The 23,581-nt window shown below is 43.5% G+C and overlaps 1 protein-coding gene across 1 annotated transcript in view; it reads right to left on the bottom strand.

Moving 5' to 3' along the window:
• Positions 1 to 2,090: 2,090 nt before the first annotated feature.
• LOC137304149 (annexin A8-like protein 1) overlaps positions 2,091 to 23,581 on the bottom strand; it is a 33,403-nt gene continuing 11,912 nt past the window's right edge. Inside the window, exons 6-13 of the mRNA XM_067972649.1 lie at positions 21,511 to 21,601; positions 19,398 to 19,477; positions 16,525 to 16,578; positions 11,857 to 11,950; positions 11,301 to 11,396; positions 8,058 to 8,116; positions 6,273 to 6,395; positions 2,091 to 3,995 (exon numbers count right to left, since the gene is read on the bottom strand). Of these exons, the coding sequence (XP_067828750.1) occupies positions 3,936 to 3,995; positions 6,273 to 6,395; positions 8,058 to 8,116; positions 11,301 to 11,396; positions 11,857 to 11,950; positions 16,525 to 16,578; positions 19,398 to 19,477; positions 21,511 to 21,601 (657 nt within the window). The 3' untranslated portion in view covers positions 2,091 to 3,935. The remainder of the gene's footprint in view (positions 3,996 to 6,272; positions 6,396 to 8,057; positions 8,117 to 11,300; positions 11,397 to 11,856; positions 11,951 to 16,524; positions 16,579 to 19,397; positions 19,478 to 21,510; positions 21,602 to 23,581) is intronic.

Here is a 23,581-nt window from a genome sequence, read left to right as displayed (position 1 = left end):
GTCTAAAACTTTCCTTTGAGGGGCCAGGAGGAGCAGAAGTGCAGAGCCACAAGGAATATCACGGCTTCCCCTCCCATGGTCTCTCCCCTTCTCTTTTGCGAGAACTTCCCGAAACCCCTTCCCCCCCAGGTGTCATCCATGGTTCAGTGGTAGCACTCTAAGTCAGAAGGTCATGGGTTCAAGCCCCACTCGAGATTTGAGCACAAAATCTAGGCTGACACTCCAGTGCAGTACTAAGGGACTGCTGAGTCGGATGTCCTGGCCGATATTTATCCCTCAACCACCATCACTAAAAAAAAAATCCAGATATTCTGGTCATTATCTCATTGCTGTTTGAGACCATGCTGTGTGCAAATTGGCTGCCATGTTTCCTACAACAGTGTCGACACTTCAAAAATACTTCATTGGCTGTAAAACACTTTGAGACTGTCCTGAGATTGTGAAAGGTGCTGTAGAAATGCAAGTGCTTTCTTACTTTTTCTCTTTTAACTTACCTGCTTGCCAGCAAGAAACCCCCCATGAAACTCCTCTCCTGCCCGCTGGCCAACTGGTGCGTTCCACCACTTGCGGACGGGCAGGTAGCAGACCAGTGGCATTTAACCGAGGTGGTTAAAATCACCGAAGATCTCTTGCTGCTGGTTGTCAAAAACTCGCTCTGAGTTAAAATCCGCCCTGTGATTAAAGTGAGGCATGACGGCATTTCTCCGGGGGAAAGGGACAAGTGCAGCTGGTGAAATCCTTAGCCCACTGTCCCCCTCCCTAGTTCAATGAGATAGCAGGGGGGGGGGGGGTGGGGGGGGGAAAAGGAGGGAGTACATAGTGATGCCACAGTTTAATGATGGAGAATGTCAATAATCTGCCTAATCCAGTAAAAAAAAATTAAATTTCTGTCACAGTCTTTATCTCTCCCATTACTTTATATCTCCTGCCTTTAATACATTGCCGACAAATCCAATCAAACACTCTTATTTCACACATCAGTCTAATTGATTTTTCAAATCTCTTCCAACCAGGCACCTTTGTATCTCATTTTACTTTTACATGTTACAATCTTTCTCCCTTTCTCTAACATTTTTAATGTCCACACAAAAAATGTACAATAAGTATCACTTTTGATTGAGCAGGAAACTACTCTTTTTATTAATTATTTGAACTGATATTGAACTTCTTGACAATACATGAAGAAAAAGCTCAAAGATAAAGGAAAATAATTTAAAAAGAGGTCACCATCAAACTGTGCATAATAGAATAACAAAGTTCAATACAAGATGGCACCAGTCAAACAATTGTGGCAAGATTAAGCCAATCAATCTTACATAGAATGTACAGCACAGAAACAGGCCATTTGGCCCATCAGGTCTATGCCGGTGTTTATACTCCATAAGCTTCCTCCCGCCTTACCCTATCAACATATCCTTCTATTCCTTTCTCCCTCATGTACTTATCTAGCTTCCCCTTAAATGCGTCTATCCTATTCGCCTCAACTACTCCATGTGGTAGTGCATTCCACATTCTCACCACTCAGAAGTTTCTCCTGAATTCCTTATTGGATTTATTAGTGAATATCTTATATTTATGGCCCCTGCTTTTGGACTCCCCACAAGTGGAAACATCTTCTCTACCTCCACCCTTTCAAACCCCTTCATAAATTTAAAAAAAAACCTCTATTAGGGCACCTCTCAGTCTTCTCTTTCCTAGAGAAAAAAAGCCCCCAGCCTGATCATTCTTTCCTGATAGGTTATAACCTCTCAGTTCTGGTATTATCCTTGTAAATCTTTTTTGCACTTTCTCCAGTGCTTCTATCTACTTTTTAATAATATGGGGACCAGAACTGTGCGTAGTACTCTAAGTCTGCACTAACCAAAGTTCCATATAAAAAAAGAGAGCTGCACAGAGAGATTGGGAGACATACAGAAGAGATGAGGCACAGGGACCTAGAAATATACACGACAGAGTCAGAAACAGAGTTGAGCACAACACACTGAAATAAGCGTATGAAAGACATGCAGAGAGAAAAAAAAAGAGCAAAGACAAACAAAGTTAGGGATACTAACAATGAATGAGAGAACATGAAAGAACGAGAGAGATAATTGCAGGGCGAAAGACTTTATTTTTCTCTGGGAGCAACATTACAAGGGATGAACTAGCATATATTATAGAGCTAAGGAAGAAACAATTTCTGACATTGTGACTACAATATGTATAAGATCAAGAGGCATGGATAACAAACTGGGAGAATGAAATCTGAGTGGTTTAGACAAGTATCAAACCCCCAAAATGGGTCTCAGCTTTGAGTGTATTCTAAAACATAATTTGTTATATAATATGCATAATTTGTTTTTGATAGCTTTTGAAATCTTTCTTGATGTTTTACTCCCAGTTTGTATCTTCCATTACCACTGTTAACCCCACTACTATGACTCCCAAATTGGTCCATCATGATATTCTGCATCATGTGACAGGTTGCTTTGCAACCGGGGCTCAGTTGACATGACAAAGGAAATAATGCTCCTGTATAAGGTAATAAATAGTTCAAGTTGGTCATTGTGCATGCAACATTTTTAAATCTACTTTTGTATGTTTCTCTAGAAAGTGTACAAGTTAAGGAAAGAGACTCCAGGGGTAATCTTAACCTAACTTGCCGGGCAGGAAAACCAAGGGATCAGGTGGAACGCCAGTTTTACACCTCACCTTACATGGAGTAAAATCAGGTAGGGTGTAAAACCAACATTGCACCCGATTTAGTCAGTTTCCCAACGGGCGGGTTAGGTTAAAATTGCCCCCTTCATCTCTGGAAAACTGTGGACAGTTCATCTGAGTTTGTGGCTCTGTGGCATTCCACATAACTTGGGCAATGAAATTATCCCATTTTTGCAGTTTCTTTGGTGGAAATCTCTACTGGGATCATTTCAAAAATCAATGTTTTACATAAATTTTAGGGTTTGGGCTTTCTAGAAAACAGGCAGGGCTGACTGTTATTACATAGTCACAAGTAGTTTGGAGGAAGATAGAAAAACTAACTCCATAACAGTACTATGGGTTTTGAGCATTTCTAGATATTTGGAAACCAACAGAAGTCCACCCAAGTGAAAACAAGGCTAGAATATTATGTGGAAGCCAAGGGGGCATGAAGGAGCAAAGGTTAATAACCTCTAAAATCGGCATCATTTATTTCATACTTTATTCACGCAACATACAGCTCTTAGCATTTGGGAGAATCCTCTATAGTCAATGTTTAATAGGTTTATACAGATATATGATATAGAATATAGATTAATAACACTCCAATTGTATTCTATTCAGTTTTAAATAAGTTCTGTGTATGTGAAAAGGTTAATTATAGAATACAGTATGAGGTGTAGGTTGCATCATGGCTCAATGCTGAATCAAAAGGAATCGATGGACTCTTTTCTGCCTGTATTGCTTAATGGAATAATGTGTGCAATAAATCAAAGTAGCACCTTTTGGAGATGCATTACATCATGAATTTGATTTAGTTAGACTCAAATTAATCATTGTTTCAAAGAATGTCCACCCTTTTCAATTCTGGCTGGTTTCATGAAGTTGAACACCATCAGTTAGTTAGGGCAATATTAATTACATAAAGCAAAATTCCACCAAAATGAATAATGATAGCATGAGGATAGAGACATATTATCTGAACATTTATGAACAATTTTATATGGTTTGATTAAAAGCATTTTCTAAATTTAACAAACGTATGTGATGGTATCCTCAATATTAGAGTGAGACACTTAGTCGTATTCCATTTATTGCAAATTTCTAAAGTAATATTGCAGTTATGTAAAGCAACAGGATTGTTGGCTATTGACATTATTTAAGCTCTATAAATGACTAATGAGACATGGAACATAAAATTTAATATTCAAAACTTTTGTCTCTTGTGGTCCAGTCCCAGGTCTGTGACGAGACCCTCAATCATCACCAGCACAAAGCTTCACGAGTGTCTCTCTAAAATCTCCACCTGTATCTCCCTGTAGGTAGAAATAATAAATATCAATTGTTAATAAGAATGTATCTGTGCTTAGAATAAGCTCACCTTCCACTCCACCTTTGTTTTCCATTCCATTCGATTCCCTTACTTCTGCAAATTGGAGAGAGTGGTGGAGACAATGGACTCCAACCCATCAGTGCTCATGACAGTCTACACATTTACTGGTACAATGCCCAGGAGACAGGTCATTTCTCCTGTGACTTATTAAACTATAGTTTAATTCAACAAAGCTTTACATTTCCAGGAGCTAATAATGTTTAATATCTTGAGCTCAACACATTGTGCATAAGCAACCTGTTAAATTAACGTGTAGTGTATGGACATTAATCTGACCGGCAGATATGCACAATAAAATTAAAGCACAATAATAGTGTGATGTATTACTGGAAACAAAGAGCAAATAATTTGGATTCTATTTTACACCTTGTGTCAATGCAAACGGTTCTAGCTTTGCATCAAGAACATTTTCACGAAGACGGGGCCCCTTTAAAATTTAAGGATTTGGCAGGTTTTTTTTAATAAATAATTATCATCAAGTTGATGGATGTCAGTGCTAGGAAACAGAAAGCCTTTCTACTTTGGACACCCAGTCACAAAACTCTCAGGTCAAGTACATCGAGAGATGTGGGATAAAACTCTCTCTGCTCTACTGCAACAATGTGCTTTAACCCCCAAACTTCAGAAGAGCATCCCCTTACTGCACCATATGTGTTTCCCCACACTAGCCATTGTAACACTGCCAACTTTTGCCAAGTTGTGAGTAGTTTTAAATTCTGGACTCATACCCACTAATGCCAAAATTCATAGGGGATCATGGAAGAGAAAATCAGTCACAATGAGGGGAATTTTAACTGCACAAGATGGACCGGGGCGTAAATTCTTAAAAATCTGAAACCCAACCACAACCCGCCGCCAACATGCCTACTTCCAGTTTAACCGGGGTGGGTTGGGGCTCGGGTGAGTAACCTGCTCTCGAGAGGGGGCGCAGTAATTGTAATATGTTAATGAGGCTGCATGAATTAAGTTTTAGCAGCCTTTTAATGGCTGCAGGCCAGGTTTCCCAGGGCTCAGGAAACCAGTCAGCTAAAGGGAGCTGAGAGCTGCCAATGGGCCAGGAGGATCAGGAGTACTTCTCTCACCCGGTGATCTCTGCCCCGGACCCCACCCACCATGGCACGTGATCTCTGCCCCGGCCCCCACCCACCATGGCGCTCTCCCTCTTCCCCGCCCCCACCCACCATGGCGCTCTCCCTCTTCCCCGGCCCCCACCCACCATGGCGCTCTCCCTCTTCCCCGGCCCCCACCCACCACGGCGCTCTCCCTCTTCCCCGCCCCCCCCCACCACGGCGCTCTCCCTCTTCCCCGCCCCCCCCCCCCCCACGGCGCTCTCCCTCTTCCCCGCCCCCCCCCCCACCATGGCGCTCTCCCTCTTCCCCGCCCCCCCCCACCATGGCGCTCTCCCTCTTCCCCGCCCCCCCCCCACCATGGCGCTCTCCCTCTTCCCCGCCCCCCCCCACCATGGCGCTCTCCCTCTTCCCCGCCCCCCCCCCCCACCATGGCGCTCTCCCTCTTCCCCGGCCCCCACCCACCATGGCGCTCTCCCTCTTCCCCGGCCCCCACCCACCATGGCGCTCTCCCTCTTCCCCCCCCCCCCCCCCCCACCCTGGCGCTCTCCCTCTTCCCCGGCCCCCACCCACCATGGCGCTCTCCCTCTTCCCCCCCCCCCCCCCCCACCCTGGCGCTCTCCCTCTTCCCCGCCCCCCCCCCCCCCCCCCCCAAGTGATATCTCTCCCCCCGCTCCAGTCCCCGGCTGCAGCCTAGTACCACAGACCTTCCTGCCCAACAGCCAGTCTCAATCTGGCTGGTTACCAGCCAGGAAACGGAGGGAAAAAAAATTAAATTGAGCTGGACCTCCATGTTTCACGGCCGCTACAAGTCGCCCCAATATCGGGGCCAATATTGACGAGGTCATTGTTATGTGTCCTAGACTGAGTGTAAAGGTGGAAAAAAAGGGATTTCAAACTTCAATGAAAAGGAAAAACACATAATTGTAAGTTAAACACCATCATGGTCTTTCATAATGCCATCTGTAAAATATTCTTCAAAATGTCTGTTCTACAAATATTGCAAGAGGCACATGGTCTTTCTTCTCAAAAAGTTACATTTGTTCAAATAGAGAAGACTACTTCATTGAAGCAACAGACAACCCTTTTCATTTCGGAGGAAGGAGAGGACGTGCGTTAAATCAATGACCTACCACAATCGCAGAATGGAGGGTCACATCATACATCGCCTTAAAAGCAGCTTTGATCTCCACCAAGTCAACTTCGCTTCGAGACACCAGAATTCTTGTCAGAATGCTTTCATCTGTGCCGGCACCCTGGTAATAAAAGCAGACAAAAAAAAAACAAACCCTTGGATCAATTATCCTGTCATGATTGAGATGATGATGTTCCTAATGATACACACCGAGAGACAAAGGCCTTGATTTTAACCCCCCTTCGCCCAGCAAGAATGGTGCATTGAATGGGGTTAAAATTAGGCTGGAACAACTTAACAGTCCGAGGTCACTCCGTTCCAGCACAGCACCAATTCACCTTCAGCGACTTAAGTCGGCCAAGGTTCCCACTACAGGCAGACGGGGACCCAATTAACATTCAAATGTTACGATGAAATCAGTGGCGCCGTGATGTAATCTTAACAAAAAAATCAGAAGGTGTCCCGCAGCATCTGGAGCCAGACAGCAGACCCACGGCGGGACTGGCCTAAACAGGCCAGCATAACTTCCAAAAAAAAAAATGTACTTTTGTCATAACTCCCTCCAGGGCCTGCAAGGAGTCCTTGGGCCTCCCTGATCACGGTGGAACCCCACCCCCCTCAATTGTCTCTGCACCAAGTCCCCATCACCTCCAGACATCATCTCCGGCTGCGGCTTCCTGCTGCTAAATTCCCGCTCCCACCCACTGGCCAGGTAGTGGATCTGGCCAGGTTCGGGCGGGACTCCAGGACATTTATATAAAGGAGTCCCTGGACTCGGGCAGCACTGCCCGCTTTGGAGCTCACGGCTCTGTTCCCAACCCCCACCCAGCCCTCTTTAAAAAGCGGGAGACAAAAACAATTTCTGATTCACTTCAAATTTGTCTCCTGGAAGTTTCTATGATAGAGCAATCAGATTCAAATTTTGACAGCATTTGAATGCTGAATCAAAGCACAATAATAAGGAAGAGATCTGCTAATGAAAACAGATAAAGACAACAAAAAGAAACACTTGGATTTTATCTTACAAATTATCTGCACCTTCCCTTCAAAAACATACTATGGGACAATTTTCCAATTTCAACACCACTTGCATTTATGTAGTGCCTTTAACAAGGCACTTCACAGGAGCGTTATCAAACAAAATTTAACACTGAGCCACATAAGGAGCTATTAGGACCGGTCAAAGTGGTAGGTTTTAAGCAGCGTCTTAAAGGAGGAGCAGTGGTTTCCTGAGGGAATTCCAGAGCTTAGGACCTAGGCATGGCCACCAATGGTGGAGTGATGAAAATCAGGGATGCGCAAGAGGCCAGAATTGGAGGAGCACAGAGATCTTGGAGGATTGTAGGAAGTTAGAGATAGGGAGGGGTGAAGCCATGGAGAGATTTGAAAACAAGGATGAGAATTTTAAAGTCGAGGCGCTGCCGGACTGGGAGCCAATGTAGGTCAGTGAGCACGTGAGCGATAGATGAATGAGAGTTAGGATATCCTGTGCTTCAGCTGCATAGCCTCGTCCACCAAGAGCAGATTTCAAAAATTCAGGTGCGCATAATCTTCTGACCAATGGTCAGGCCCAAATTTCCAGAGAGGAGTATTCAGGAGGAGCAATAATCATGGCTAAATTGATAAAATAAAAACGATCCATAAAAGGTTGCAGTGGAGAGAGGGAGTTTGAGAGAATACCCATCAGGTGGCAAGCTTCAAAATAGAGATGCAAGAGTTGTTGAGGGGAAACCAATTGTCTGGCACAAAGAGAAAACAAATATGCTGCCAAAAAATAGCATACCTTCACAGCATTATAAAGCTTCTCTGCAAAATATGCTGGTGTATTCTTTATACATTTGACTGAGGAAAAATAGAAAGATTTGTGAAATAATAAATACTTTACTGCTAAATGTAATAGATTGTATAGTCATTGAAATATATCAAAATATTGTCCTTTTAAAATGTAAAAGATTCATTACAAACCTCGCCATCTACTACAACTTAAGCAGTGCTATGAAAATAGATTCAAACAATACAGGATCTAGTTTGGGATAAAGGCTGCAACTGTTGCAAAATACTATTATAATCCTGTAAACCGCTATATAAATTGAATAGGCTGTATCACAACATATTCTGGTCTGATACATGGTCGGTCATGTCTCAATTGAAGTCACCATTAACAGTACCCCCATTAATATCGCATCACCTCAGACTCAATTTTCTTGGTTACTTTTACAGAGGCTGGAACCTACTTAAATTTCCTTTGTAATTACAGGGATCTAAGTTAGAAGCAGCTTCTGTAATCATCACTTGATATTTTGACACCAGTGAACTGCTGGTCGCAATCATGTTTTCAGTACAACGCAAAAAGCATTTGTTCTGGAGCTGATCAAACAAAGTGTGTACAGATGGGTTCTAATGGATCCATTGTTCCTCATTTTCTTTGGAACTACATAACTCACAAGGAAACTGACTATATCATGGTCATATGACTGATGTCAGGAGGATCTTCTCCACATAAAGAGGGGTCAACACATGGGATATACTTCCAGGTACGGCAACAACAACTTGCATTTATATAGCGCCTTTAACGTAGAAAAACATCCCAAGGTGCTTCACAGGAATATAATCAGACAAAAATGGACGCTGAGACAAAGGAGGAGCTATCAGGAGGGCTGACCAAAAATTTGATCAAAGAGGTGGGTTTTAAGGAGGGTCTTAAAGGAGGAGATGGAGGTAGAGAGGTGACGGGGTTTAGGGAGGGAATTCCAGAGCATGGAACCTAGGTGGCTGAAGACAAAAGGAATGGAATCATTTAAGAAACAGTGTACTGCTACATCATAATTAAGTCATCACATGGATGTGTTTGACATCATAAGTGTACATGCAAAACAATATGGATGAAAACCACCATCAACAAACTGACCAGGAGTTTCACTGCAACGGGTCTCTCCACAATCCAAGAATTGACTGCCCACCAATTGGGGGTCTACAAGAATCCACTCGACTTTGGTACAAAGCAAATAAATTGCACGTTCATGGTCAATTAGAACTTGTGGAAAATCTGGAGAGCTCCAGAGGTCGATTTCAGTGCGGAGAGGGGATCGGGCAGACGGTTGGTGAGGTGTCCTTTCCACCCACCCAATAACATTGAAGGGAGGCCCCATCAATTTTGGGCCTTGTTTCAATAGAACAGGCGAGTCACCAGTGTTAACCACGCTGCTTACAGGCAGCTCGCCATTTGGGAAGGGGAGGAGGGGGGTGGGGGGAGAGGGTGTAGACAGTCATCACAGACATACAACAAACAAACATTTATATAGCGCCTTTAATGTAGTAAAAACGTGCCAAAGCGCTTCACAGGAATGTCAGACAAAATTTGACACCGAGCCACATAAGGAGGTATTAGGACAGGTGACCAAAAGCTTGGTCAAAGAGGTAGGTTTTAAGGAGCGTCTTAAAAGAGGAGAGACAGGCAGAGAGGTTTAGGGAGGGAATTCCAGAGCTTAGGGCCTAGGCAGCTGAAGGCACAGCCACCAATGGTGGAGCAATGAAAATCAGGGATCGCAAGAGGCCTGAATTTGAAGAGCGCAGAGATCTCGGAGGGTTGTAGGGCTGGAGGAGGTTACAGAGATAAGGAGGGGCGAGGCCGCAGAGGGATTTGAAAACAAGGATGAGAATTTTAAAATCCTTGTCCTAATATCTCCTATGTGGCTCGCTGTCAAATTTTGTTTGATTATGCTCCTGTGAAGCACTTTGGGACTTTTTACTATGTTGAAGGCACAATATAAATGCAAGTTGTTGCTTGTCTCTTCCTTCTGTTATTGTCTCCAAACATATCTGTTTGGCTCTCACGTGCTTGGCAGCACTGGCAGACCTGGAGAAGGGGAGGAGGAAGTGTGGAAAGCAAAGAGAAAGATATCCTGGGGCCAGTATTTTTTGTACTGACCAAAATCAGAACAAGGAGGAAAGGAAGATGTGTGTGTAGCTTGACTTTTTTCAGCATAATTTGAATTTTAGAAAAAGCCGAGATAGAAATTATTGAGTACATTGGTATATGAACATGTTTGTGAGCTGTAAAGAGACGTTGGGAGACATCCAGAAGGGAGGGGGCAGAGATAAAGACACTTACACAAAGTGAGTGAGAAATTGAGTCAGAGACAAATATTGAGATAGACACCACAAAATAGGAGAGTCATACAGAGGAACAGAAGAATAACAGAAAGCAAGTTAGAAAGGACACAGGAAAAAAAAAGTTGGAAGGAAAGGGAGAGTCTCATGGCCAAGAAAGTAATAGGTTCAACAGATATGCTGGAGTTTTGCTTCATTTACTTTTAAAAAGTTGAGGCATACTTGCAGAATCTTTCCTCAGAAAATTAAATGGGCTGGAAAGAATGCAGAATAGAGCAAATAAAGAATGAAGTTGCATTTATATAGCGCCTTTCCCAACGTCAGGATCTCTCAAGGTGCTTCACAGATAATTAATTACCTTTTGAAGTGTAGTCACCTTTGTAATGTAGGAAACGTGGCAGCCAATTTGCACACAGCAAGGTCCCACAAACAGCAATGAGATAATGACCAGATAATCTGTTTTTTTTTTTAAAGTTATGTTTGTTGAGGGATGAATATTGGCCACAACACCGGGGAGAACTCCCCAGATCTTCTTTGAAATAGTGCCAATGGGATCTTTTATGTCCACCTGAGAGGGCAGACAGGGCCTCGGTTTGAACTCGCAACCTTCTGACTCAGAGGAGAGTGCTACCAACTGAGCCATGGCCAACACACGTGGTCCATGGAAGGAGATGGTTTGTTGTAGCAAATGGCCTTTTGTTGCTTACTGGCCTTCTTATGTTCCGCCTCCCTGTTGAATCAGGAATCTTTCTAAATGCTTCAATCGGGTCCTCATTCAATACACAGTGAAATCCATTCAAAATGTAAATAATTCAGCCACAGTTAAGCCTTCGGCTACAGCTAACTGGAAGTTAAAAAGTCTGCCAATCACGGCACTCCTCTGAGCCCCTATATGAAGAAATGTTGGCTGTCTTACCAATGGCCAACATGACACACTGCAGATTGCCAGAACATTCACTCCCGATGCTATCTTCAAGGTCAATGTCATTTATCTTCCGGTACTCATCAAACACTATGAATGAAATAAATTGTCAGTTATTATAAACTACGACAAATTAAAAATGTTGGGCATACTGGTCTTGTAGGCAATAACAATAAAAGTAATATTTCTACCAAAAACTGGATTCGCATTTTTATTGGAAACACATGTTCAAGTTAGAACAAGTTTTGCAAACCGTAGCATTCATTGTGAAAACTGTTCATGTCATCCAAGTCATCAATCATAATATTCATTTGAAATTAAGAAACATTAAAATTGGCAGCGTTAATTACTGGCTATGATTCCATTAATGATATTTGCTAATCGTGTGGAAAATGACATCACGCACTTTCCATTCTGTTGTCTGCAATATCTAATTGCTCTGCTGCTCACTCCAATTATTTCCACATCAGTGATCCTAATGGTTGAACCTGTGCCCTAAGATTACAGGAACAGCAATCTATTCAAAGTTTGAGAGAAACACAGTCATTACCTGCCAACAAGTGAGGGGCGCTCCTGGAACAGAGAATGGAAATGAATCTTTCTTCATCTGTGCCCCAGGCATTTTCACCAGCCTCATAAAGAGCCTGTCATTTAAAAAAAATGCAACACTTTAATGTAAAATAATCATCCATGCAAATTGACAGATAATGCGCACTTTTATTTATAAGTGAGAGATAGCTTTGTAAAGTAGTTATAGTTCAGTGGTTATGACAAGTTAAATATGGGGGTGTTGCTGCACACATCCTATACCATATACCATCCCACTCACTAGATGAACTTCTGGTGAGTAAACAGAGGAACTAGATGTCCACTTTCAGTATGACATCCAACTGAACAACTCATACAAACTCTAGAAATGGATGTGTGTGTTTGCATGTATGTAATTCTCAGCCCCACTATTAATGTTTGGCCTCCTCTCTCCTCTTTAGATCTCCTGTGCCATGCAGTGTAATATGAGAGCAGGCAGTACCCGTGGGGATACTTAAGACACTCAAATCTTAACTCTGCCAATCTATGCCCAAGCTCTCTAGACTTCGCTAATAAGGGCTAGTCCCTACGGGGAGAGATTACGCACTCTGTATTGGACAAACAGAAATTCCACAGATGTAAATTTCTCAGTAGCTTGGTCTGAAGAATCCTAGCATGTCGGGCACTCAGCTGACCAAAAATAAATATGGAACAAAGGGACTGTCGTGCAGGTACCTGCAGGTTTATAGGCCGTGTAAAAAAAAAAACTAGTGATTCAGTGCCTTTGTGCCCAAGGGGTCTATTTCCCTCAGTTTTGATGGTGTCCATCCCTGGTATACTTACCCTGCTGACCATGTACCCAAATGCTGTTCCAATTTTTTGAGTCCTGATCTGGACTATCTAGACTTTTTCTTGGAGGTAGTGGGGGAGGGAGGAACGTCCCCAAGCTCATGGATCCTAATCTTTACCAGTCTGGTTCCTGCAGTGTATTCTGAAAGCATATGAATCCCTCTACTTTCTTTCCCAGGCTTTCTGGGCCATGCATGATCTGCGGCCATAACAGCAGCTGGTCAACCTGATCCCAGGCCTCTGTCGATATAGTTCTGATCCCCCCCAACCATGCGAGAGTGGATCAGGGACCTCCTCCTCCCCTCTCCCCGTCTGATTTTCCCTCCCTTTCCCATAGGGAGATGCACAGCCTCTGCTTGTCACCTACGATTGGAACCTCCGCACCATCCGGAAATAAACTCCCCCCCGCCATCATTTACATTGTTGTTTCATAAACGTGAAAGACACGTAACTCATTGAGGGTGCAGGCGCAAGTGAGTTAGAAGTTTTTAAATCACAAGTTCACAAAACCTTGGATCTAATCACCACAAATGAAACATTGCACCTATTGCAATGCATATTGAAATTAATTTGACGCATTAGCCAAAGATACCAGGATCCATAATTCAAGGCTAGCCAACTAACTAAACACCTAATTAATGCCAGGCTACATTATTGCAATGGGAATAAAATCAACCAATTGTTTAGGCTACATTCTAATTGTACACAAGGCCCCATTAAGGCAACAACAGGTCACTATAATGCTAATTATAAAGCAAGATCAATCCACAGCCGTTAGATCTTCCAGTTATCGATCACAAGAACTAATCTCGGACAGGACATTCTGACTTCCGATCTTACATAATTTCAATTTTGTTTTAAAAGAGGCTGCGGAGATAGTGGCTGCATTGGTTTTGATCGTCCAGAATTCCCTAGATTCTAGACGGTCCACGTGGATTGGAGGGTAGCAAATGTAATCCCGCCATTCAAGAAAGGAGGGAGAGAGAAAACAGGGGACTATAGGCTAGTTAGCCTGACATTAGTAGAAGGGAAATTGCTAGGATCTATTATTAAAGATGTAGTAACAGAGCACTTAGAAAATCATATGATTAGGCAGAGTCAACACGGTTTTATGAAAGGGAAATCATGTTTGACAAATCTATTATAGTTTTTTTGAGGGTGTAACTAGCAGGGTAGATAAGGGGGAACCAGTGGATGTAGTATATTTGGATTTTCAAAAGGCATTCGATAAGGTGCAACAAAAGAGGTTGTTATACAAAATTAGGGCTCATGGGATTGGGGGTAATATATTAGCATGGATTAAGGATTGGTTAACGGACAGAAAAGAGAAAGTAGGAATAAACAGGTTGGCAGGTTGTAACTAGTGGGGTGCCGCAAGGATCAATGCTTGGGCCTCAAATGTTTACAATATAGATCAATGATTTAGATGAGGGGACCAAGTGTAATGTATCCAAGTTTGCTGATGATACAAAGCTAGGTGGGAAAGTAAGCTGTGAGGAGGACACAGAGTCTGCAAAGTGATATCGACAGGTTAAGTGAGTGGGTGAGAAGGTGGCAGATGGAGTATAATGTGGGGAAATGTGAAATTATCCACTTTGGTAGGAAGAATAGAAATCAGAATATTTTTTGAAAGGTGAGAGACTAAGCGGAATTTGGGTGACCTTGTACACAAATCACAAAGTTAACATGCAGATAGGGCAAGCAATTAGGAAGGCAAATGGTATGTTATACTCCAACCCCCTTGCAATAAAGGCTAAGAATAAGGAAACCTTGCTGCAATAATATAGGGCTCTGGTGAGACCACATCTGGAGTACTGTGTACCGTTTTGGTCTCCTTACCGAAGGAAGGATATACTTTCCTTAGAGAGGGTGCAACTAAGGCTCACTAGATCGATCCCTGGGATGAGTGGGTTGACCTGTGAGGAGAGATTAAGTAAAATGGGCCTATATTCTCTGGAGTTTTGAAGAATGAGAGGTGATCTCACTGAAACGTGTAACATTCTTAGAGGGCTTGTCAGGGTAGATGCTGAGAGGCTGTTTCCCCTGGCTGGAGAGTCTAGAACTAGGGGGCATGGTCTCAGGATAAGGGGACAGCCATTTAGGACAGAGATGAGGAGGAATTTCTTCTGAGGGTTGTGAATCTTTGGAATTCTCTACCCCAGAGGGCTGTGGATACTCAGTCGTTGAGTAGATTCAAGACTGAGATCGATAGATTTTTGGCCACTAAGGGAGTCAAAGGATATGGGGGTAGGCGGGAAAGTGGAGTTGAGGTAGAAAATTAGTCATGATCTTATTGAATGGCAGAGCAGGCTTGATGGACTGTATGGCCTACTCCTGCTCCTATTTCTTTATAATCTCAAATAAGAACTCTAAGACTGCAATTCATGGGCATTATGTATGATCATTGTGCCAATATAATTTTACAAAATCAAGAATTATAGTGTAAATTTTCTGAATGTGCAGAACCTTGCCCCCCAGGAGTGTATGTCAGGAATTCACACATGTCCTGCCCACAATTTTCCATCTTATTAATTTTAAAGGACGATAAATTGTGGGTATTAACTGGGAATGGCATTCCTAAATTTACTCTTGGATCTCATTGAGTGTCCCAGTGCTTCATGTTTCATCCTGCAGTTATTATTTTATTGAGAAATCTCAATGACGATCAAGCCCCATAGTGCAGGAGACCACCAAAGTTGAGAATGGTAAGAGAAATGAGACAAGAGCCTGGAAAAGAATGAACTGTATTAGGAGGTGTTGCAAAGAGTCTTGATCTCAACAGGGTGAGTGCATAGGGAGGAGGGATAGAACGCAAGACACCTTGGGGTTGAATTTGATGTGCTGTTCCATCGGCAGGAGGTGAGCGGAGTGAGCTCACTGCCCATCTGATGGAAATGGTTCAAGGCCTGACCCATTGTCGTGGTTGGGCCTCATTATCATTCCTTCAGCATGCTGCTTGTCCATTGGAGCAGCTTGCCGATTGGAGGGAGCTGATAATCCAGCCAACTCCACCATGGATCCCAGCCAGTGCAGGTAAGTTAAAGGCGGGGCCAATCCCGGGGTGGGGAGGGAAAGGCCGGACATCGGGGGGGGGGGGGGGGGGGGGGATGTGGGGAAGGAGTCAATATTTGTGGGGCCAGGAGGAACATTAATGCTCCTGACTGTTAATTGTATCATGTGATTTATATCAATTAGTGTTAATTGTATTCAGGTGGAGTGTATCAACTGGAGTCTCTCATCTTTTTATATGAGAGCTTATCTAGGATGTGGTGTGTATGTAAGGGGGTCTCTGTGAATAAAGGCTTGGAAGCAACTGAAGACCTGGCTCCAATATTCTATCCTTCAACACTTAGCTATCCAATTTATAACACTGACCCTACAAAAATCATTTATAAACCTTTTCAATAATTTATTTGAGTGGCCTGCAGTGGTCCCTTTAAGGACCCCTGGTTAGGCTGCTCAATGCAAGCTTGGCCCATTGATACTTCAAAGTTGCATCAAGGTCCAATTGATGTCATAGGACCCCAATTTGCCAGGGTTAGTAAGATATCCCCCCCCATTTCCGGCAAGCATCTGGGCCACCCATTTCATGGCTGCCCCCACTAAAATAGCGCAGACAGACATCGGCGATAAGTACCGCACAGGTATTTGGTTCGTGCTAACGGCCTGCTCCCGCCCAGTGGAGGAGATGATAATCGTCCCCTTTATTTGGATTTTAGGAGAAAGAGTAGAGCTCAGAGGTGTAATGGTCATGGTGGTATTGATAAAATAGAGGAAGGTAAGATAGATTGCAACAGGAAAGAAGAGAATGTGGTGTCTCAGTAATAGTCGCACATCTCACCTTTGCATCTTCTACTGCTAGAGATGGGTCGGCTTCTGTTTCACCTCGGTTACCCTAAATTTAAAAAAAAAAAAAATGGGGTAACAAAATTTTAAATGTAATCTGAGACACAAATAACCCTGAAATTTAATCTCTTGCTTTACTTTGTTGTTAATGGCCGATGGCAGGAATGAGAGGATCCAGCCAGAAGCAACTGGACTAAAGACAGATACCCCATGAATTTAGCCCAGTGGTTGCTGGGAACTTTCGGAGAAAGTGTACTGGGAAACTAACAAGAAAGTCCTCCTTTGTTCTTCGAGAGTCTGACACCAGGTCTCATCGACTGTCCCAACGTCAATGACACCACAGTGCTACCATTCCACACCTGCAGACAGATGTTTCATGGAGCCAAGACAAGTTTTCCAACAGCCTAATTGTTGACAATTGGTGATTTGACACATTATAATTTGTAAATAAATACTTTTATTACTTCAGTCTGTAAAAGCTGTGCTCTGTGTTTTGATAATCTGCCACACCAAGTGGTTGAACAGGTATGAGTCTACAGAAATCCCAGCACAGACTATTACTACAGGGGTCAATGTTAGCCTTTAGGTCACATAAATTATCTGTCCTTGCAGAGGTTAAGAAGCACAGCATCCCAATCTAACTGGACAAGATCCAATTACTGGAATTGCTTGAAACTTTTGAGAAAATACTAGTTCATGCTCCCCAAAGCATTTCTTCCACAAGTGTTAATTATCACTTCTGCATACAAGGGATTGAGGTCCAGACAACACTGTTAGGGAGACAGTTCCACAGGGAGGAGTAGCTCGTGATGTTTTGCTGTTTACTGTGCAAACCTTTTATTCCGGCATGGCTAGGAATATCAGACAAAACATGCACAGGGATTCCAACAATCCACAGCTGAGTGGAAGCCTCTTAAACCAGCAGGAATCTGACCCAGTTCCTAATGCACAGGCCTGGAAATTCCTGGGGTCCTGCTCCACTGGCATAACTGCATTGGAGCGGAGCTCCCACCTGCAGTCCCCCAAAGTCAGAGACCCCATCTCATATTACCAAATGGGATCATTTGCATTGCCTGGGTATCATTACAAAGGCACATGCACCAACCCAAGCTAATCCAACCTTGTAAGGCAGAAGGGAGTTCTCCACAAGCCCAAATGAACCAAAGTTTTTTTTTTAAATCTTCAGTTCCCACTGGAACTATGCCAACTACAGAAGGATAGTCACTCCCTCAAGGATTAATTACCTTATTCTAGTAAAGGTGCCAGTTTTGGCTCAGTGGTAGCACTCGCACCTGAGTCAGAAGGTTGTGGGTTCAAGCCCCACTCCAAAGACTGGAGCAAAAAAACCCCTAGGCTGGCACTCCAGTGCAGTACTGAGGGAGTGCTGCACTGTCGGAGATGCAGTCTTTCTGATGAGACGTTAAACAGAGTCCCCGTCTGCCCTCAGGTGGACGTAAAAGATCCCGTGGCACTATTTCGCAGGAGAGCGGGGGCGTTCGCCCCAGTGTCCTGGCCAATATTTATCCCTCAATCAACATCACTAAAGCAGATTATCTGGCCATTATCACATTGCTGTTTGTGGGAGCTTGCTGTGCGCAAATTGTCTGCCGCGTTTCCTACAACAGTGATTACACTTCAAAAGTAAAGCGCTTTGGGACATCCTGAGGTCGTGAAAGGCGCTACATAAATGAAGGTCTTTCTTTTTTCTTTTTAAACGTTTGTAACTTATAGTAGGCCTCAAATGAATTCATGCTAGCTTTCAACTGGCAGGAGTTCCACTGAGACCTTTAAAAAGAGGAATTTCCCTGGGAAGCCCAGGAGCTCCTCCTTGAAGTGGGGAGGGGACAACCCAATTATTAAGTTCAGGCCAAAATGGGGCCGAATCCCAGCAGAGCTAGTATCTAGGATCCAGCCCATAAATTGTGAACAGAAAAGATTACGTGCATTACCCAGTGTGGAACTAAGCTGCACAGACAAGGCAGGTCCCCAAATTTGATCCCTGGTTTGTGCTAAGCTAGCTGATATCAGAAAGGGTGGTGCTAGGGAAAGAAAACTGCAGGGAATTAAATCAAAAAAAAACATGGCATTAAATTCTCAAAAAGTCTCCCTGACATTTAAACTCCAGGAGAGATGATTGTTGTCACTAACACCAGCAGAGCCACCGTCAAGCTTCATTACAGCTGCCAGCATGGAAACTTACTCCACGGATTCAAAATGCAACAGATGTGATTTTAAAATTCTCATCCTTCTTTTCAAATCCATCCATGGCCTTGCCCCTCCCTATCTCTGTAACCCCCTCCAGCCCCACAACCCTCCGAGATCTTGGCGCTCCTCCAATCCTGGCCTCTTGCGCATCTCCGATTTTATCGCTCCACCATTGGCGGCCGTGCCTTTGGCTGCCGAGGCTCTAAGCTTTGGAATTCCCTCCCTAAACCTCTCCGCCTCTTTCCCCCTCCTTTAAGACGCTCCTTAAAACCTGCCTTTTTGACCAGTGTCAAATTTTGTTTGATAACGCTCCTGTGAAGCACCTTGGGATGTTTTACTACGTTAAAGGTGTTGTATAAATGCAAGTTTGTTGATGTGGCAAGAGCAAATTTTTTTATAGATGTCATCTGATATGCGGATTAAATCAGAGCCTCACACTCCTTTACCAGATCTAATTTTCACCAAGTATTCTATCAGTTTTCAGCTTGTCCAACAGAAAGTTTGCTCTTAACAAGTGGGACTAAAGTACAGGAAATATTTTCTTAAAACATTCTTACATTTGATGCTTCCAACTGTCCAGTACAGAACAGATTGGAAATTCATACGAAAGCAGCGGCCAAGGTTTTTACTTAATAACGTGGTATGAAATGAAATAAAAAATACCTGAACTAGGGAAACCAGAACTCGTTCAAAGTAGCCCGATGTGTCGGAGGTGAGATCATCCTCCAAATCGGAATCAAAGTCTGAAAAGATCAAATAAACTGATGAAACAGGAGGCTGATTTATGAACAACAGAAAATCTAGAGAGGGTACAGAACTAATGAAGGACCATTTCAAAACTGTGGGTTCTTATTCAATTGATTTAGGGTATACAGGGAGGTTCCACTAACTTGGACAAAAGGCCAATGTGACACCTATTTTCAAGAAACTGGCCAAATATGGGCTGGGAATTTCTTGGGAGCGGATCCCTCGGCCAGGATTTCAACCCCCCCTCACCCAGTGAGAATGGTGAGTGGGAGGGGTTTAAAATGTAACAATTCTGGCTCCCGGCTCCAACCCGTCTGTGATCCTGGCCGCCATCATTTTTATGGCGGCGAAACATGCCATTTACAAGCTTCCCACTAATGGCAGGTGGGGGACCTACTTAGCATTCTAGAGTCGCATCCCAACGTCATCATTGGCGCCACGACGCAAGATTAACCTCACATCAGGGAGGAAGCCTGCAGCAGGGCCTCTACGTCTCCGAACTTTCCGGGTGCGTCGTCCGCTTTGGGCTCGCGACACTGTTCCCGCCCCCCTTTTAAAATCAGGGTCCTGGTGTTAAAGGGCTGAGTTATCATGGAAGATTAGAAATACTTTGACTCTCAGCCTTAGAGGTAAATAACATATGGGCCCGATATTAGCACCCGCTATCGGGTGCGTTCCAGGCTGAGGGGGGCTCTGAAAATCCAGGAATCCCGGAGCGGGTTGGGAGCCCGGCTCCAACCCGCCCACTTCCGGGTTCCCCACAGAACTAGTGAAGGACCATTTCAAATCTGTGGGTTGACGTGCACGCGCAGTCCCTGCATGTGGGACTCCCGCAGGCAATTAAAGCTGTGATTGTAGGTTTCTGTAGAAGGTTGAACCCAACTGGTTCATTGGTGTTCTTTAGGGAATTAAATGCGCCGTCCTTACCCGGTCTGGCCTATATGTGACTCTAGTCACGCTGTGGTCGACTTTTAACTGCCCTCTGAAGTGGCCTAGCAAGCCACTCAATTCACCTTCGCAGGTCAAAAATGGATGGGCAATAAATGCCGGCCTTGCCAGCGACATCCACATCCCAAGAATTAATTTTAAAAAGCTAGCTGGACAGAATGACCTCCCTCATCTGTACTTATTCCACCAATATAACACCCAATTGGTTTATAAGAGTTGAGTCACTGCCTCAGTTAGCCTTCAATTAATGTGTCCAGTAGTAAGAGTACAAGGACCTATCTCTTAAAAAAATGAGCAAAGAAAAAGTTGTTCTATTTTCTTTTCATCCTAACCCCTCCCATATTTCACTCCGTTTCACTTATACCAAGGAATTTGGCTGCTATCTGCCACCATAGTGTCTGGTATATGGTGATCACATCCATGATCCTCAAAAACTAAGCAGAACTGTAGCCCTACAAATGATACTAGAAAGAACAAGGAGTTGACTGTATTGAACTCTTACCCCTTCCTCATCCTTCTCATGTTTCATGCTGCAGTATGGTCAATGGGTGCTGATTGCTCCTCTAGTTTACTCCTTGTGCATGAACCAGGACAGTGTGTGTTAGCAAACTATTGGACTAAGAGGGAAAATCATAGCCAAACCCAATTTGGTCCTGACCTGATATCCACACACATACTTACAGGAGGAAGTCTCTGTGTAGTCATCAGGAGCAGGAATCTTGGGGAATTTTCCCTTACTAGCCCAGGGACTCTGAGCCTCAGTGGCTCACAACAGAAGCATGAATCAAACCTGGGATCTTCTGCTCTCTGTGGTTCATTCTCATCACATGATACACTGAGGTATCGGGAGTTCATTTTTAACACACATATGTACAAAAGAAATGAACCTCCATAATATTTTTTATATTAATCCTTGCCAGACATTTTAATCACCCTTCTCCTGAACTCCAGTCTTCCCTTCGACCCACATAAAAATGCCAGAACATGATAATAAGTTTGGTGATCATTTTCATGTTGAATTATACTTCAATAACACAGCTTTCAACAGTGGTCGTGCTTCTGTCAGTAAATGGCACTGTACCTTCTTTATAAGCCTTCACAATCTGGTGGATTTGTGAGTTGTTGCGAGATGCTAAGATTTCAACCAGGACATCCTCAGATGTTCCAGCACCCTGTTGAGGAAAATAGCAGAGAAAGGTGAGCATGTAAAAAAATGACGCTCTAGTTTGAGACAATAAAAAAAAATCTCTCCAGTCCTTGAGATGCAAAATTCTACAGACCAAGAGCTAGCTCCAGCCAGCAGTTCTCGTGAGCCTCGTCTATTCCACACAAATGGAAACACAGTGGCAGTTAGAATGTGTTTCACAAGTACATTTTTCTATTAGAAGCCGCCATATATTGTCACTCCTTCCATCCAGTGTATGTTGGAAACCCTGTGACAGGGCACTGGTACGTGTTCTTGGAGTTACAAACATACGAAAAATGACGGACAGGAAAAGGCCCTCTAGTCCATCCAGCCTCTCGCACACAATTGGGATACCTTGCACGTCACAATATATACACTCCCCACCCCCACCTGAAACCATGTGATCTCCATGTGCCTAATCATTCTCTACAGTGGTCCCCCACACAGTAAGTAAAGCTTCCTTTCCACTGTGGCTGTGAGTTTAGACTGATGACCAATATGCCTTTTCAATGAAAATGCATCCTCTGTCCAATATTAATTTACCCCTTATAGACATTTACTGCCGAGGCTCATTCAGAATGGTGACTTGGTGAAATACAGTAGAGTTTCTATCAGCTATGGAACTGTAACTCAGCAACAGTCTGTGCCTTCAAGGAGAGATGGGTGGGAAAGAAGGACATTCTTTTTAAAGTAAGGACCACATCCTAATGACCTTTCAAAACCATCTCCGAAAGCAACTAAGTTCAAGTCGGGCAATCTGATACTGGTTTGAATCCCTTCTCACCTGCTGCATTCACAGTTCAGCATGCACAGGGTTGCTAAGCGGGAATCATCCATTCCACACACTGCTCAAGGCACAGCGTTAATTTTTTATTGCTAGAAAGACAAAGCGTGCAAGTCCCTCTTAGCAGATTTACACACTCCCAGGTGAGCTACACAAGGTCTCGGGATTGAGTCTCAGGATGTGATGAGTCAACTAAAAGGATATAGAGGCATTGGAGAAGGTGCAAAAAAGATTTACAAGGATGATATCAGAACTGAGAGGGCGCAACTATCAAGAAAGATTGAACAAGCTGGGACTCTTCTCCAGAAAAGAAAAGATTGAGAGGTGATGTGATAGAGGTCTTTAAAATTATGAAGCGGTTTGATAGGGTAGATATAGAGAAGATGTTTCCACTTGTGGGGGAGACCAAAACTAGGGGCCATAAATATAAGATGGTCACTAATAAATCCAGTAAGGAATTCAAGAGAAACTTCTTTACCCAAAGAGTAGTTAGAATGTGGAACTTACTACCACAAGGAGTAGTTGAGGGGAATGGCATAGATGCATTTAAGGGGAAGCTAGATAAGTACATGAGGGAGAAAGAAATAGAAGGAAATGCTAATAGACTTAGATGAAGTAGGGTGGGAGAAGGCTCATGTGCAGCATAAAACAACAGCACAGACCAGTTGGAACGAATGGCCTTTTTCTGTGCCGTGCTATAAAATTTTATGTAATCATATGTTATAGGAGGCGGCTACAATTGTCTCCAATGCCTCAGGTTAGGCAGGGCAAAATTGTCTAGGGTTCCTGCTCCTTATCGATATCCAATAAACTCTATTGAAAGCACATGTCTGTGGGTGTTAGGTGAGGACAGGAGGGCCAGGCTTGGAAATTATTCCCCTCAGTCAAATAGTTTGCTAATACTTGGACAAGGTACTGATGTGCAACTGCCACTCATTGAGTCATACTCTTGCAAGAAATAAATGGTTTAATTAAAAGGGAGAAAATTGGAGAAGAAAAGGGACATAAGCCAAAATTGAAATACATGCTGGCAATAAATGCCGGCCTTGCCAGCGATGCCCACATCCCGTGAACGAATTTAAAAAAAAAGAAAAGGAAACATGAGAGAGAACACCATCAGCACTGAATTAAGTGGAAGATTAAGGATCATTGTCTCTGGATTAAGGTATAGAAGAAACAAAA

This window comes from Heptranchias perlo, chromosome 36 (genome assembly GCF_035084215.1).
Source record: "Heptranchias perlo isolate sHepPer1 chromosome 36, sHepPer1.hap1, whole genome shotgun sequence".
In the NCBI taxonomy this organism is placed as follows: Eukaryota; Metazoa; Chordata; class Chondrichthyes; order Hexanchiformes; family Hexanchidae; genus Heptranchias; species Heptranchias perlo.
This window is presented reverse-complemented; position numbering and strand designations above follow the sequence as displayed.